The following is a 17,975-nucleotide window of genomic DNA, read 5'->3' as shown; positions in this document are numbered from 1 at the left end:
ACATGTTATGAAGCTATAGCATTGGACATGACCCAGCTTTCTGGTGTTTGCTAATATAACAAGTACAAATTGTTCTCTCTCTTTTTTTTTTAAAGATTTTATTTATTTATTCATAGACACACACAGAGAGAGGCAGAGACACAGGCAGAGGGAGAAGCAGACTCCATGCAGGGAGCCCGATGTGGCACTCGATCCCGGGTCTCCAGGATCACACCTCAGGCTGCAGGCGGCGCCAAACCGCTGCGCCACCGGGGCTGCCCACAGATTGTTCTCTTGTTTCAATTTGAACTTGTTTGGTTACTCATGAGGTTTTGAACATCTTTCTTATGCTAATTAGTCTTTATCTTTCTCGTATAAAACCATAGCCTTTGCCTATTTTCCTTTTGGTTTACCTTATATTTTCTTGCTGCTTATTTGCATACACATTCTCAATATTAACTTATTGTTGTTTTTGGGAATGGCAAATATCCTCCAGTTCTGTCAGCTATCTACTAACTTACCATAATGTCCTTTACTTATCAGACATCATCAGCCCAACAAAATATTGATTGGGAATGAAATGAATTTTTAGAATAGTTTAGAAAAAACGAAGTCATATTACTTAAGTTATAACCTAGGAGTATGGACTGCCTCTCTGTTATTCATATGATTTCAAATATCCTTTGAGTTTTAAAGTTTTTTCTTTGGAAGTCCCGAGTATTTTTATTCTTATATAGTTAATTTTTCAGATATTTCATAGCTTTTGTTTCTATTTTGAGTGATGTGTTATTGTTGACTGATCTTGCATCCAGCACAATTGCAGTATCCCCTTAATAGTGTTAACAATTTGTGATTAAGCCTGCCTTCGGATTGATGATTATAGTGCCTTCATTTTTGTCTTAGGCAGGCTTGAGTGCCATTTAGTAAACAGACAAACATGAAACAGACTTGAACAAAATAAAAAGTTCATTGCTTATACACATAATGGTCCCTGGGGCAGGTGCTCTGTATTGGAGAACAGCTGTTTTCCAACCAGTGCCTCACAGACAGGCTTTGTGATGATTGATTTTATGTGTCAACTTGGCTGGGCCATGGTGCCCAGATACTTGGTCAAACATTATTCTGAATATTTCTCGGAAAGTATTTTTGTGTATGATTAACATTTAGTATTTAATCTCATGGCCAACAGACATATGGGAAGATGCTCAACATCACTCATCATCAGGGAAATGCAAACCAAAACTACAGTGAAATATCACCTCACACCTGTTGGAATGGCTAACATAAAAAACTCAAGAAACAACAAGTGTGGCAAGGATTCAAATAGGAACCCTTGTGCACTGTTGGTGGGAATGCCAACTGGTTCGGTCCCTGTGGAAAACAGAATGGAGGTTCCTCAAAGAGTTAATTAAAAAATAGAACTACTCTATGATCCAGTAATTGCACTACTGCTATTTACCCCAAAAATACACAAACACTAATTCAGGGGGATTCACAGACCTCTGTTTATAGCAGCATAATTTATAATAGCTGAATTATAGTAGCCTGAGTGTCCATCAATAGATGAATGGATAAAGAAGATGTGGTATACATATAAAATGGAATATTACTCAGCCATAAAAAGAATGAAATTTTGCTGCTTGCAGTGACATGATTGGAGCTAAAGAGCATAATGCTAAGCAAAATAAGTCAGAGAAAGACAAATCCCATATGATTTCACTCATATGTGGAATTTAAGGAAACAAAAAAGCAAAGGAAAAAGAGACAGACTAAGAAACAGACTTTTAACTATAGAGAACAAATTGATGGTTACCAGAGAAGAGGTGAGGGGGGAGGATGGGTGAAATAGCTAATGGGGATTAAAGAATACACTTATGATGAGCACTGAGCAATGTATAGAATTGTTGAATCACTATATTGTATACCTAAAACTAATTTAATACTGTATGTTAACTACATTAGAATTAAAATAAAACACTTAATTTAAAAGAACATTTAACATTTAATCTCAGATTACTTGCCACAGTGTGGATGGGCCTCCAATCAGCTGAAGGTCTTTTTGGAACAGAAGACCAATCTCTCTGAGCAAAAAGAAATTCTGCCAGCAGACAGCTTTCAGACACCATCTAATTGATATCCTTAAGATTAAAAGCATCTCTTTGAAGTTACAATTTTGAAAAAGACATAGGACCAGAGGTTTATATGGAGAGGACTGTGATTGAGATATAAGAGGAAGGGATTCATCTGGGGTTTTTTCTGAATTAGCCCAGGTCAAAGGAATCTGACAGAGGTAGAGGGAACATGAGTTCTCTTTTATTACCCCATCATGGAAGTGCCCAAAAGTACGATTTTCCTCTAGTGCAACTAGAGAACTTTCAGGTTATAGACCTTCCCCAAGTGAGTAATGTGTATGCTGGTCTGTATATCAGTTGAGCTTTGTCAACTTGTCATTGAGATTGCATCAGAAAATACTGTCATAAAATTATTACAAAAATATATAATAGTCTTTTACCTGATTTGCCTTCTACATTCTTTTTATTTTGTTCCAAAATGATTTTCCCTGGTCTTATTTCTGTGCCTCATAACTCTACAATGATCTCTATGGCATCAGCTGAGTTCTTGCTTTGGCCTATTATCCTAGAGTCAAAGACAAAATACCTAGGCAAGAGCTAAGCAAGACCTGGTCCATTCACTCACAAAATAAACTTTTATTAGTTCCAACTAGTATATTTTGTCAATATCCCAGAAATTTGGTATGGCAAGGAACATAAAGGGTGTACTGGTTGTTCTTTATTACTAAATTATTAGGCTAAAATACTTTTATTTCCCCCAGAGGATACTATTTTTGAGATGGCTGGGAAAATTTAAACGTGAAATACATACTAGAAGATGACAGGGAACTAATTAGATGTGATAACAGCATTGTGGGCATGTAAGGAAATGTCCACACTTCTTAGTAATATGACATGATGTGCAAGACATGTGTTAATATACTTAGGAAAAGAAAAAAGAAATGAAGGAAATGTGGCAGACACTTTATACTTCATTGGATTGATATGATAGACATATATTTTATTGTATCTAGTTTATAAATTTATAAACTAGAAATTTTTTATAACAAAGCATTTAAAACTCTATAATATCAGTATATTTGGTTTACTCCTAAAAATGAAAAATGAAAGTGACTTTACTTACACATGGTCCATCATACAGTTTAGTTATATTAAGCCCTTTGTATCTGAAAGAAATTATATTTTGAAATGATTATTTTTCTCTTAAGGCGTATTATAAATTATAACTAAATTTCACTTGATAGGGGTGCCTGGGTGGCTCAGATGGCTAAGCATCTGCCTTTGGCTCAGTTCATGATCTCCAGGTCCTGGGATTGAGCCCCACATCGGGTTCCCAGCTTGGTGGAAGTCTGCTTCTCCCCCTTCCTCTCCCTTTACCTCTCTTCCTGCTTGTGCTCTCTCTTTCTCTCTCAAATGAGTAAATAAAATCTTTATGAAAAATAATAAATTTCACTTGATAATCTTTAATTAAATTTGAGAAGGAAACACTCTGCTTATGGTGAGTTCTTTTTTTATTTTTTTTTATTTTTTTAAAGTTTTTTTTTAAATTTTTATTTATTTATGATAGTCACAGAGAGAGAAAGAGAGAGAGGCAGAGACATAGGCAGAGGGAGAAGCAGGCTCCATGCACCGGGAGCCCGATGTGGGATTCGATCCTGGGTCTCCAGGATCACGCCCTGGGCCAAAGGCAGGCGCCAAACCGCTGCGCCACCCAGGGATCCCCCTTTTTTTTTTTTTTTTAGATTTTATTTATTTATTCATGAGAGACACAGATGGAGAAAGAGAGGCAGACACAGGCAGAGGGAGAAGCAGGCTCCATGCAGGGAGCCTGATACTGGACTCGATCCTGGGACTCAATCCTGGAACTCGATCCTGGAACTCCAGGATCACACCCTGAGCCAAAGGCAGGTGCTAAACCGCTGAGCCACCCAGGGATCCCCATATGGTGAGTTCTTACATAACAAATATTTTAAAATACCTATTGTTAGAGATCTGTATTTGTCAAAGATATTGGATATATAAAATTATGTATTTTCTAGAATATAAAAAATTTAAAAAATTTATTTTTTATTATTAAAAAATAATCTTGAATATTTAAGTAGAAATCCAGAGTACATATAATACAATTAAATAATACCATAAAATTACAGTATAAATTTTATGAGAGATGAGGCATTACTATGACCTTATGGAAATAAAAAATGATTAGGAATACTATGAACAGGGATCCCTGGGTGGCACAGCGGTTTGGCGCCTGCCTTTGGCCCAGGGCCTGATCCTGGAGACCCGGGATCGAGTCCCACATCGGGCTCCCGGTGCATGGAGCCTGCTTCTCCCTCTGCCTGTGTCTCTGCCTCTCTCTCTCTCTCTCTTTCTCTCTCTCTCTCTCTCTCTGTGTGTGTGTGTGACTATCATAAATAAATAAAAATTAAAAAAAAAAAAACCTCTTAATAAAAGTTTGACCTGGTATCTTCATTAGAATACTACCAAACATTAAAGAGTGAGTACCAATGCTTTTCAAACTCTTCCAAATAATAGAAGAGGAAAAAAAAAACTTTCTAATCATTCTGTAAAGCTAGAATTATCATGATAGGAAAGACAAAGACATCACACACACATGCACATGAAACAATAGACCAATGTACCTTATGAATATAGATGTAAAAATTCTCAACTAAGTTATAGCAAACTGAATCCAACAGCATATTAAAAGATTTATACACTACGACCAAGCAGGATTTATCCCAAGAACTCAGGGTGGTTCAACCCCAAAATATCAACCAATGCAATACCATCACATTAATTGAATGAAGGAGGTAAAAAGTACATGTTAATCTCAATTGACATTAAAAAAAAACAAAACCCTCATTTGACACCTTTTCATAATAAAAACTCTCAGAAAACAAGGGATAGAAGGGAACTTCCTCAACATGATAAAGAACATTTATGAAAAACCCATAGCAAATATCATATTCAGTGGTGAAAGACTAAAATTTCTAAGATTAGGAACAAGACAAGGATACCCACTTTCACCACTAATATTCAACGTTATGCCAAAAGTTCTAGCCAGAGCAAAAATAAGAAAGGCATCCAAAATTTCATTTGTCAATTTTACCTCAATAAAATTGGAGTAGGGAGAGAGATCCAAATTGGAAAGGAAGAAGTAAAACTATTTGAAAATGACATAATTCTACATATAGAAAATCCCAAAGAATTCATATAAAAGCTACTAAAGCTAGTAAATTCACTGTTTCAGGGTTCAGTGAAAACATGAAACACAACATGAAAATCAGTTGTTTCTATTTAGCAGCAGTGAACAATCTGAAAATAAAATTAATAGGACAATTCCATTTATAGTGGTGTCTGTTTGGCTCAGTTGGTAGAGAATGCAACTCTCGATCCTGAGGTCGTGAGTTCAAGCCCCACGTTGGGCATGGAGCCTACTTAATAAACAATGACAATTCACTTTACAATAGCATCCAAAAAAATAAAATACCTCTGAGTAAATTTAGCTCAGGAGGTGAAAGACTTGTACATTGAAAACTACAAAACATTTCTGAAAGAAATTAATGAAGTCTTGATAAATAGAAAGCTCTCCCATGCTCATGGATTGGAAGACTTAGTATTGTTGAAATGTCCATACTACCCAAAGCAATCTACAGAGTCTATGTAATCCCTATTAAAATACCAATGGCTTTTTTTTTTTCCAGAAACAGAAAAGTTGTCTTTCAAATTCATATGGAGTTGCAAAAGGTCCTGAGTGGCCAGAACCATTGAAAAAAAAGTTGGAGGACCTCCAAATCCCAATTTCAAAAACTTACTACTAAGATACAGTAACTATGTGGCGTTGGAATTAGGATAGACATATAGAACAATGGAATGAAACTGAGAATGCAGGATAAATTCAAATATCTATGACAAATTGATTTTTGACAAGGGTGCCAAGGCCTTTCAGTGAGAGAAGGAATAGTCTTTTTAACAAATGGTGCTGGGACAACTAGATAATCACATGCAAAAGAATGAAGTTGGACCTCTGCCTCACACCATAACAAAAATTAGCTCAAAAATAGATCTACAACCTAAATTTAATAGCCAAAACTATAAAACTCTTAGAAGAAAACATATGGGTAAATTTTCCTGCCTTGGATTTTACAGTGGATCCTTAGGTATGACTCTAATAGCAAGAACAGTAGCAGCAGGGGAAAAAAGATACATTGATTTGATTAAAATTCAAAACTTTGTGCATCAAAGTACATTATCAGGAAAGTGGAAGACAATCTACAGAATGGGAGAATATATTTGCAAATTATATCTAGAATTCAGAATATATAGAGCTCTTACAACTCAAAACTAAAAAGACAAATAATGCAGTAAAAAAAAAAGGGGGGAGCGAAAGATTCAGACATGTCTCCAGAGAAAGTATACAGATGTCACCAAGTACATGCAAAGATGCTTACATCATTAGTCATTAGGGAAAGTAGATTAAAACCATAATAAGATACCATTTCACAACCACAAGGATGGATATTTTAAAATGTTGGGGAGAAAGTAAAGAAATTGGAACCCTTAATGTTGCTGGCAAGAATGTAAAATGGTCCAGTCCCTATGGAAAATATTTGGTAGTTTCTCAGTAAGTTACATATATAATTACTATAAGACCCAGAAAAATTCCACTCCACGGTTTATACCCTAAACATTGAGAACAGGTACTCAAATGAATACCTTTACATAAATGTTCACAACAGCTAAAATGAAGAAACAACCCAAATGAGGGAATTTGTTGTTTCAAAATACTGCAGACAGTCCCTTCAGGCTGAAGTGAAAGGATACCAGACAGAACCTCAAATCCACATGAAGAAACAAAGAGAACCAACAAAGTTAACTACATAGGAAAATAGTATAAATGTGTTTTATCTGTAATTATTTTTTCCTATCTAAGAGACAACCACATAAAGTGATAATTATGAATCTATGTTGTTGGGCATACATATATTAAGGTATAATTTGCATGATAATAATATGCAAAGAAGGATGAATAGGAGCTATTAGGATCAAAGTTTTTATTTTTTAAAAAATTATTTTTTTAAAAGATTTTATTTGAGAGAGAAAATGAGTGGAGAGAGGGAAGGGGCAGACACAGACTCCCTGCTGAGTAGGGAGCTCAATATGGGACTCCATCCAAGGACCCTGGGATCAAGGCAAATGCTTAACCAACTGAGCCACCCAGGTGCCCCAGGAACAAAACTTGTAAAATACTTTTGTAATTAATGTGGTATCAATCCAAACTAAGTTATTATACATTAAAATCTTTTAATTCCCATATTAACTACTAAGAAAACATTTCCAAATATTTGGTCAATGTGAGTTCTTTGGAAGCTATCTCTCAAGGATCTCCTGGTTTTAGCATTCTATGAGTCTGATGTTTTTTGTTTTTTGTTTGTAAGATTTTATTTATTCATGAGCGAGACACAGAGAGAGGCAGAGACACAGGCAGAGGGAGAAGCAGGCTCCGTGCAGGGAGCCTGAAGCAGGACTCAATCCTGGGACCCCAAGGATCACGCCCTGGGCCAAAGGCAGGCGCTAAACCACTGAGCCACCCAGGGATCCCGAGTCCGATGTTCTAAGTTCCCCAGACTGTGCATTCTGATTGTCAGCTGTCTGTAAGGGTGATTGGGGCTGACACTAAAGTTATTTAATTCTAGTGTAAATTTGTGAGTTCTAATGTAAATTTTGGTATTTATGCAGCAAGGCATTCAAGAAAATCCAATCTTGCCCAGCTTGACATCTCTTATTGTGACCAGAATTATCATTTCTTCTTTTAAGGAGAAGACCAGAGGAAGGACAGAATGAAAGTTTTATCTACTCTCATGTCTTTGCTTTTCTCTCTCTTAAAATATTGGACTTAACCTCTAAATCTTAGTTACCCAAGGGTGTTGCTTTTCTCCTTAAAGGAGAAAGCAGATGTCAGAGGAATCCTCCTTCAACCTCTGTAAGTCAGCCTCCTTGATAAAAAGCTCTGTGCCCCACTGTTCCTCTCAGACGAAGGGTTGGGCATTTCACGTGGGTGTCACTCAAATCTTCTAACATGTAATGGGACCAAAGATTTAAGCATATTGCTAAAGCATGAAAGCTAAAAGAAAGCTGGAAGCTAAAGAAAGTTGTTTGAGAGAATAATACCCATTCAAGGATCAGTAAGCCATCTGCTGGAAGGATTTTTCACCCATCCCCTTCCTCCTCTTCCTCATCAGGCTTTTTGTTCTTTGGCCGAGGGTAACCCTCATCTGTGGTCATGTGATCTGAATGCTGTGGCTACTTGATACTGAGAACTTTCCACCTAATACTTGCCCAGGCCAGGAAGAACACTCTCCCCTCAGTGGGTGTCTGTTCTGCAATTGTGTGAATGGCATCACTTCTGGGAGTATAGGGAGGGATGGAAGAAATGGAGGAGCAAATAGTGGAGGAGTCCCTGGAGGGAAGATCTAACCAGGAGGAAGCATTCTGAGGAGGTTACTCCTATCTTGGCTACCTTCAGCCCCCTGACTGAGAGAAGGGAGAATAAAAATCAAGACTTACAGAATTTCGGAGCAGAGATGGCATTCACTGCTGTAAGTCACCTGGTCACTGCCACATATGGGTTCACTTGGCTTGATGTAAGAGAAAATCCAGCACTTATTTATATTCTCACTGCACTTCACCTGAAGGTGAGACACAGATTAGAGATGCCTTCCTCTAGGTCCTCTGACCATTGTCACTGGTAGTAGGGTAGGGGAATTGAAGAAGGAATGCTAGATCAGGCATTTAGAGGACAGTCTTTAGCAGCTTCAGTGTTTGGCCCCTGGCACTTACGCAACAATATGAATATAATATATATCATCACCTAACATGTGAGCTGTGAACTCCCTAGTCTGAGCTCTAAGTTCCTCATTAGGATGAAAATCTCTGCCCAAGCAACCACAAAATGCGATCATTAGATTACAGAAAGGAGAATATCTTTATGGTTAGACTTTTCTTATTAACATTACTGAGTGACTTGTATGTGGTGTTTCACACAACAGTGGCATCAAGCTTGTCACAGCAGAGGTGGGATGTAGAAGGAAGGGGACAGAGAGACTATTTGTGAAGCATTAGTATGTGAGAGGCAGGATGGACATTTTGGCATATCTTGACTAAAAGAATGTCCATTGCCAGCATACGACAGATGTGAAGTTGAGCCATGACTTCAACACCCATTAATGATTCAAAATACTCGGCTTCAAAAAAAATTAAAAAAAAAAATACTCGGCTTCTATCCCACAAGAGAGTATGAGCTGATTGGGATAATGCATGGGAAGAGGGCTCAGGAACATATGAAATGTGCTACGTAACTGATGACCCAAATTTTATTGTGGTGTTATTCCCATACAAGCCCCCTCTGCCTCCACCTCTCAAAAGAAAGATCTGGGGCTATCAAGGAAACTGGCTTTCAAGGAACATTCTTGTTCTTGGGAACCAAGGAGATAGAGCTTACTTTTGTCTCTTGGAGGCGAGCTCCTGCGCCTGTAGGAAGAGGGAAATCTGGAAGACAAAAACACATTCACAAGAGTTGCTCCTCTGTCTTCTGACCTTAGGGGGGAAAGCTAGGATGAGGGAAACCCTGGTTGGTACAAAGAAAGCATCAGATCCCATCAGGAGGGGCTGTGGTTCCTCTGTGATGCATGCTGCCCTCTAAAGAAGTGAAGAAATGGGAAACTTCTGCCCTGTCCCTCATGTAAAATGGAGATCTTAATCCCTGCCCTTCCACAGGTAAATAACAACTTCTATAATCCTTCTTAGTTGTTTTTAGAAAACACTCTCTAAATGACAAATTACCATGAAATAGTTAGATGGAAATACTTTAGAAGATGCTGAGTTTCATTAAGGCTTCCATATATTTTCTTTCCTTTTTTCTTTCCTTCCTTTTCTTTCCTTCCTTCTTTTCTTTTCCTTCTTTCTTTCTTTTTTCTTTCTTTCTTTCTTTCTTTTTCTTTCTTTCTTTTTTAGATCTTATTTATTTATTCATGAGAGACACAGAGTGGCAGAGACATAGGCAGAGGGAGCCTGATGCAGGACTCCATCCTGGGACCCTCGGGGACCAGACCTAAGCCAAAGGCAGAGCCACCCAGCTGCCCCCATATATTTTCTTTCTTTTTTAAAATTGTAGTGTATTAACATACAATGTTATATTGATTTCAAGGGCATATATATTCTTGATCCAAAGCTGTCTTTGCAATTATTCATATACAGTTGACTCTTGAACAACACGTGTGAACTGTACAGGTCCACTTATGTGTGGATTTTTTCCAATAAATACAGCACTGTACTATAAATGTATTTTCCTTATGATTTTCTTAATAACATTTTCTTTTCTCTAGCTTACTTTATTTTAAGAATATAACAGATAGGGGCGCCTGGCTGGCTCAGTTGGCTAAACATCTGCCTTTGGCTCAGGTCAGGGGATCAAGCCCCGCATGGGGCTCCCTGCTCAGCCGGGAGCCTGCTTGTTCCTCTTCCTCTGCTCCCCACTGCCCATGCTCTTTCTCAAATAAATAAATAAAATCTTAAAAAAAGAATACAATACATAATACATATAACATACAAAATATATATTATATTAATCGACTGTTTATGTTATTGGTAAGGCTTCCAGTCAACATTAGGCTATTGGTAGTTAAGTTTTGGGGGGCCAAAAATTATACATAGACATTTGACTGTATGTGGGAGTGACCCTTGCCTCACATTATTCAAGGATCAACTGTATATGTATATAATACTTTATTATATATAATTACCTGATATCATGATTATTATATATAATATGTATGATACATTATCAGCTGTTTACATATAGCAGCTTTATTAAGATATAATTCACATACCAGAGAATTCACCCATTTGAAGTGTACAGTAGTTTCTAGTATATTCACAGAGTTGGGCTGCATTACCACAGTTTTAGATCATTTTCATCACCCCAGAAAGAAACCCTGTACCCATCAGCAGTCACTTTTCATTCTTCCCTCAACAACCCCTCCATTCCCCTATCCCAGATAACCTCTAATCTACTTTCCATCCTTTCTGGACACTTTATATAAATAGAATCATACAATACATAGTCTTCTGTATCTTTCACTTAGCACCATGTTTGAAAGGTTTATCCATGTTACAGTATGCATCAGTACTTCTTTTTTATGGCTAAATTTCATATTCCATTGGATGTATATACCATATTTCACTTATTCATTAATCAATTCATAGACATTTAAACTGTTTTCATTTTTAGGCTATTATGGGTAGGGTTACTAGGAACATTTATTTATACACATTCTTTGTGTGGTCATGTGTTTTTATTTCTCTTTCGTATACGCCTAAGAGTGGAATTCTTGGGTCATATGGTTACCTTTAGAGAAACTACTAGACCATTTTCCAAAGAACCCGAGCCATTTTGCATTCCCAGGGACAATGTACGAGGGTTCTAATTTTTCACATTCTTGCCAACCCTTGTTTTCTCCCTTTTTTATTATAGCCAGCACAGTGGGTATGAAGTGGTATCTCACTGTGGTTTTGAATAATATTCCCTAATGACCAATGATGTTGAACATCCTTCCGTGCACTTATTAACCATTACCTTGGAGAAATGTCTGTTCAGTTGCTTTGGCTTTTTTTTTTTTTTACTTTGCCTATTTAAAAAAAAATTGGCTTATTTGTCTTTTTATTATTTTTTAAAAGATTTTATTTATTTATTCATAGAGACAGAGAGAGAGGCAGAGACGCAGGCAGAGGGAGAAGCAGGCATCACACAGAGAGCCTGATGCGGGACTGGATCCGGGGTCTCCAGGATCACGCCCTGTGCTGCAGGCGGCACTAAACCGCTGCGCCACCGGGGCTGCCCTTGTCTTTTTATTATTGCATTGTAAGAGTTCCTTATATATTCTGGATACTAATGCATTAGCACTTGATGGATCTCTCCAGCCACATTTCTGTCCCACTGCAGGACCAGGGACCATGCCTGCCATATATCCAGGGTCTAGCCCAGTTTCTGGCCCACTCTCAGCAGATGGTATGTAGTTATTGGATGTAAATAAGTGGCTGCTAATGTCATCAGCGGGTCCCTTCCCTAACTCAGCACCAACCTCAAGTCTTAAATTCAGCCTAGAGAGAATTCAGAGTCAAACTCTCAAGTAAGCAAGAGTAGAATGGCAGTTAAAGGTTAAATACGCTGTCAAAATGCTAGAGCAGGCGAACCCAGATGTCACAACTGCACCAGAGTTAGGGGTGTTTTTCTTCTTTTTCTATGTTTGCATAGGTTAGGGGTCAACTAGGGAGCTCTCCCACAGGGGTTGTGTCCAATCACCTAAGGGACTCCTCCTACCAGTCAGCAGGGGGAGTTTTGGGTCCTATATAGTCCTTGTCAGATCTGTTCTGACAGCAATCCTCCACAAGGGGGGGTCAAGCCTGCAATGTAAATAATAATGAAACTACAGGTTACTGTAGTGCAGCGGTTTTGGGGAAGACTGCATGCGTATCCCTGGAGTCTTTTTCTAGCTGTTTGTGTTCTGGGGATGGTTGGTGGTTTCTTGATTTTTATCTTTTTACTGGTCAGAAAGTCTGGTTCCCTGCTCATATATCACTAACTGCCTACTCTCTCATTAGGAAACCCTAATTTTTGTGTTTATTATAGCAGATTTAAGATAAGATTTGTGCTAAAAAAGGACAATTCTTAAGCAGTATGGATGACAGATTAAAGGAAGTCAAGCTGGAGGCAAAGGAAACAGGAAGAATATAAACATTCTTTCAGGGAACAATGATGAAAACCTTCACTAAGGAAGAGTCATTTCTGTGAGAAGGGCATGCATTTACGTGATGTATGAAGTGTTTTATCAATTGAACATGAGTGATATGGGTACGCAGGTTAGAAACAGAGGGAAAATATAAGGCCATAAAAATGGGAGGGAACGGACAGAATTATTTTCAAGAAAGATGAAGTGATCTACCTTGGTTGAGTAATGGTATGTTCCTCACAAAGGGTCGGCCCAACACTTAGCCAGAAGGTCACATGGTGTGCCTGCAGGAGGGCTGATGCCAGTGGGTGGTGTTCTCAGTAGCAGTGGGAATGAAGATGAAGTGAAAGATGAGAAAGTATAAGAATAAATCTGGATTTCTTTAGAGAGGATTAAGTGTAATAGGAAAGAGGAGATGTGATATAATAAGAAATAGAAAAAAAATAAGAAATAGATATTTGGTCTCAGTCTCCAATTCTTGGCACAAAACTCCAATAACTCTTGTAATTTCCTGAGTGATGAGGAGAGGAGTGTCTTTTGTTATTCATAATAAGCCCCTTTCCACCACATCGGGTTTATGCTCATGAGGTGGCTCTTGAAGATGGGGCTTGTTGGGATCCCTGGGTGGCGCAGCGGTTTGGCGCCTGCCTTTGGCCCAGGGCGTGATCCTGGAGACCCGGGATCGAATCCCACGTCGGGCTCCCGGTGCATGGAGCCTGCTTCTCCCTCTGCCTGTGTCTCTGCCTCTCTCTCTCTCATTCTATGTGACTATCATAAATAAATAAAAATTAAAAAAATTTTAAAAAAAAGAAGATGGGGCTTGTTGCTAGAGAAGCAAACAACATGATTAGAGAATTGGAACCTTCAGCCCCACCCCTCAGCCTTTGGAGACAAGAAGAGCTGGAGACTGAATTAATCACCAATGGCCATTGATTCAATCAGTCGAGCCTTCGTGGAATTCTATAAAATTTCTAGACATGAGACACTCCATTTTGAAGCTCTCCTTTTCTTTCTAATTCCTGAACTCTTGAACTGAGCCAGAAGTGGTCATTGTATTGCAAACAGTTGCTTATAAAACCAACAGAACAAACTGGTCCTTGGACCATAAAACTGTTTATATGACCTTTATGAAGACAAACATTAACTAGTGCATCCCCAGAGGAAGTTTGTTTGATAACACCTATAAAATAATCAACTAGGTAGTAATCAAAGTCAGCTCAACCAGTTAGCACTGAATTAAGTTTTTTTTTTTCTTTTCTCGCCTGTATCTATGTCAAGTAGTTACCCTCCTTCTTTCTCACAACAACCTTTTATGTTCCCATGTGAGCAGGACACTTTTCTGGTTACTCTGGAAACCGTGCTTGCCAAATTGCAATTCTGAGACCTCAGATGGAGGCCTTTGTTCTTTTTCAGTTTTCCCTCTTTTTCTCAGTTGACACCTTCATAATGGAACCTCCATAAAAATCCTAGACCAAGAGGTTTGGAGAGTATCCCATCCAGGTTGAACACACTGAGGTGCTGGGAGGGTGACCACCCAGAGGGCATGGAAGCTCTGTGCCCCTTCCCACACACCTTGCTCATTGCATCTCTTCCATTTGGCTGTTTCTGAGTTGTGTCCTTTATAATAAATTGGTGATAATAAGTAAAGCACTATCCTGAGTTTTGTGAGCCATTCTAGCAAATTATTGAACTTGAAGAGGAGGTCAAGGGAACTCCTGACTTATAGCTAGTTAGTTAGAAGTACTGGAGGTCCAGTCTTGTGACTGCTATCTGAAGTAGGGGCAATCTTGTAGGACTGAGTCTCTTAACCTGTGGTGTTTAGATGAATGCCAGGTAGTGGCGTCCTAATTGTATTAAATTTTGGAATACCCAATTGGTATCTACAGAAAATGGGAGGATTGCTTGGTGTGGAAAACCCACATATTTGGTGTCAAAAGTGTTGGCATAGAAGGAAATAGCTTTTCCTTCAATAGAAAAAGAAAAATATTTTCCCCCATAAGATATGAGAGGCATGAAGAATAGTTTTCAATTTGTTACAGAGCGTCTTAGGATGTGAGGGGCTTGGGAGGCACCTGGGTGGCTCAGTGGTTGAGTGTCTGCCTTTGGCCCAGGTCATGATCTTAGGGTCCTGGGACCCAGTCCTGCATTGGGCTCCCCTCAGGGAACCTGCTTCTCCCTCTGCTTATTTCTCTGCCATTCTTTGTATCTCTCGTAAATAAATAAATAAAATCTTAAAAAAAAAAAAAAAGACGAGAGAGGCTTGAAAAAAATGTTGTAAGTGAGAGAAAGCACCAATAAAAAGTAAAAAATTGAAGGTAAATGAGAGTTTCAGAATCCAGATGGAAAAAGGACCTGTTGAGTGTATTGAGTGTAGAGGCCACTCTTAGGCAACAGGCTTGAGCAATGGAAATCTGAAGAAGGCAAGAGGGCCCATAGTGACCACCGACCACCAAGCTGACGCAAACAGGCTCATTAAGCAATCCACCTGAAATAGCCATAGGCCCTAAGTGACCAATTACAACCAGACACAGTTCCTAAAATTACCAAAAAAGGGAGGGTATATCCCCATACCTCCTCATTCTGCCCTGTAACTATAGCCCCTCACCACCACCTCCTGGCAGTCTCTCCTTCACTGTCTGCCTGATGCTTCCTTGAGGTGTATCTGATAAACTTTGATGTCTTTTTTTCTGCCTTCGTTGAACTCTTTCACCACTTGTACCTCGCCCCCCACCCAATCAGAATGTACCACATTGAGGCCCTCAGAGATTCCCCACAGTTAAGCCTGAATACTGTTTACTCTGAGGCCCTCAGAGATTCCCCATAGTTATGGATGAACACTGTTTACTCGAAAACCAGCCATTGACCAAAATAATATCTGACTCTATTTCCACAGAGCCTAATCAAATTCTTTTGGGTTTGAGAAATGTAAATATACAGACTCTGGAAATGAATGTTTCCAGAGTGACGACTGCCCTTTGGTTTAAATGCTTCCATAGTAATCAGGTATTGGAAAGTTCAGTGGTCCTGGGTTTGGAAGGTTTGGATTTGATTCCCAGCTTTGATACCAATGACATTGAGGGAATACTTTCTTCCTCTGGATTTCAGTTTGTACATGTGTAACAGAAAGAGATTAGAATTAAACAAAACTGAACAGCACTTCCACAGATACCTCTGATTTTCCTGTAACCCTGGATATACCACAGAAAATGTGAGCAGAGCAAGGATATGTAACTCACCAACTGCAAAGGCAGCCCACACGGAGATGACCAAAACAAGGACGACCTCCTTCATGGTGGCAGAGGAGCTATGAAAATATGCAGCCTTAGATGGTAGGATAGAGAAAGTTCCGTGTGAAGGCCACATTCTCACAGAGATCCCTCACTGACCAGGAAGTGAAGTCTAAATCCTTCAAGTTTGTTCTTTCCTCAGGTCATTTGGAATGAATTTTGTCTGATGCAATTAAATTGCTTAATTTATTTCCCTAGAATGATTGGACATTAGAAGAAAATAATCTTAAAAAAAAAAAAGGAATTTTAGAAGATGCCAGAAAAAGAGCTAGTAAATGCTATCTGTAGGGGATCATTTGGTAAAGAACAGGCATCAAAAACGTTTAAAAGTTGATATTTATCTCTGAGGTAAGAAGGGCAGTCTCTAGGAAGTTCGGTGTCACGTGTTAATTCAACAAACAACAAAAGACAGGAAGGGACAAAACAATACTCACTTTCATTTCTTTTTTTTTTTTTTAATTATTTATTTATGATAGTCACACAGAGAGAGAGAGAGGCAGAGACAAGGCAGAGACATAGGCAGAGGGAGAAGCAGGCTCCATGCACCGGGAGCCCGACGTGGGATTCGATCCCGGGTCTCCAGGATCGCGCCCTGGGCCAAAGGCAGGCGCCAAACCGCTGCACCACCCAGGGATCCCCTCACTTTCATTTCTTAATCTTCCATATTATTACTTTGGTGTTAATATTTAATAATCAATAACAGTACTGAAAAGAAAACCATGGAGTATTTACCAACAGCTTACTTGCATTATTGAAAATATTATAAAACAAGGCAGTTGACATTATTTGTCTGCAGGTTTTGATACATTTTCCTATACATTTTCCAGGCAAATTATATATTTAGGTCATTTCTTCCCAAGACCCTCCCTGTGTAAAAACAAATAAGAACTAATATAATCCATTTCCTACTCAAAAGTTTGCAAATTAGTATGTCCACTTTACCTGCTGTGACTCCCTTAGTTGCTGTGAAAAACAGGCTGGACGAGATATTTTTTATTTCCAATTTGTTGATAATGAAATGATTTGTGTGGGGGTGGGTGGGTGAGGGAGTAAATGTCTTTTCAAGACTGAGATGCCTGGCAGTAGAAGAGAATGAACTTTTTTGTTTTTTAAGATTTTTTAAAAAAATATTTTATTTATTCATGATAGAGAGAGAGAGAGGCAGAGACACAGATGGGGTGGTGGTGGTTTTGGGGGGGGGGGTTGGGGAGTAGGCTCCCAGCAAGAAGCCCGATGCAGGACTCCATCCCGATCCAGGATCACGCTCTGAGCCAAAGGTGATCAACAGCTGAGACAGGCGTCCCTGTTTTTAAAGATTTTTTTATTATTTTAGAGTTAACTCTATGCCCAGTGTGAGGCTCACACCCACAGTCTGGAGATCAAGTCAACACACTCCACCGACTGAGCCAGCCAGGTGCCCTGAAGAGAGGGGACTCTGAAGTTAGGAATGTGGTCACAACTCATACCTATTTCTTCCAACTCCAAGTTCTGTAATGCCTAAATCTGGTCAGTTTCTATTTTAATTTTTTGAGGGTGGTAAGTACTGTCCACTACCACTCCAGAATCTAGCTGTTCTTTTTTTTTTTTTTTTTAAGATTTTATTTATTTCTTTGACAGAGGGAGAGAGAGAGAGAGCACAAGCAGGGGGAGCAGTAGGCAGAGAGAGGGAGAAAAAAGCTCCCTGCTGAGTAGGGAGCCCAACAGGGGTTCGGGGCTCAATCTCAGGACCCTGGGATCATGACATGAGCGGAAGGCAGACGCTTAACCAACTGAGCCACCCAGGCACACCAAATCTAGTTTTTGCCAAACCTGGACCTAGCAGTGTAGAGAGGTGTCCTGCCCAA

At 39.0% G+C, this 17,975-nt stretch overlaps 1 protein-coding gene across 1 annotated transcript in view; it reads right to left on the bottom strand.

The window, feature by feature from the left end:
* LOC129522055 (nucleoside diphosphate kinase 6) overlaps window positions 1–16,231 on the bottom strand; it is a 39,503-nt gene extending 23,272 nt beyond the window's left edge. Inside the window, exons 1-3 of the mRNA XM_055344134.1 lie at window positions 16,081–16,231; window positions 9,559–9,605; window positions 8,625–8,746 (exon numbers count right to left, since the gene is read on the bottom strand). Of these exons, the coding sequence (XP_055200109.1) occupies window positions 8,625–8,746; window positions 9,559–9,605; window positions 16,081–16,207 (296 nt within the window). The 5' untranslated portion in view covers window positions 16,208–16,231. The remainder of the gene's footprint in view (window positions 1–8,624; window positions 8,747–9,558; window positions 9,606–16,080) is intronic.
* Window positions 16,232–17,975: the final 1,744 nt, after the last annotated feature.

Source organism: Nyctereutes procyonoides, unplaced genomic scaffold (assembly GCF_905146905.1).
Source record: "Nyctereutes procyonoides isolate TBG_1078 unplaced genomic scaffold, NYPRO_anot_genome, whole genome shotgun sequence".
NCBI lineage: Eukaryota > Metazoa > Chordata > Mammalia > Carnivora > Canidae > Nyctereutes > Nyctereutes procyonoides.
The sequence above is the reverse complement of the archived record's forward strand: the minus strand, read 5'-3'. Positions and strand labels throughout refer to the sequence as shown.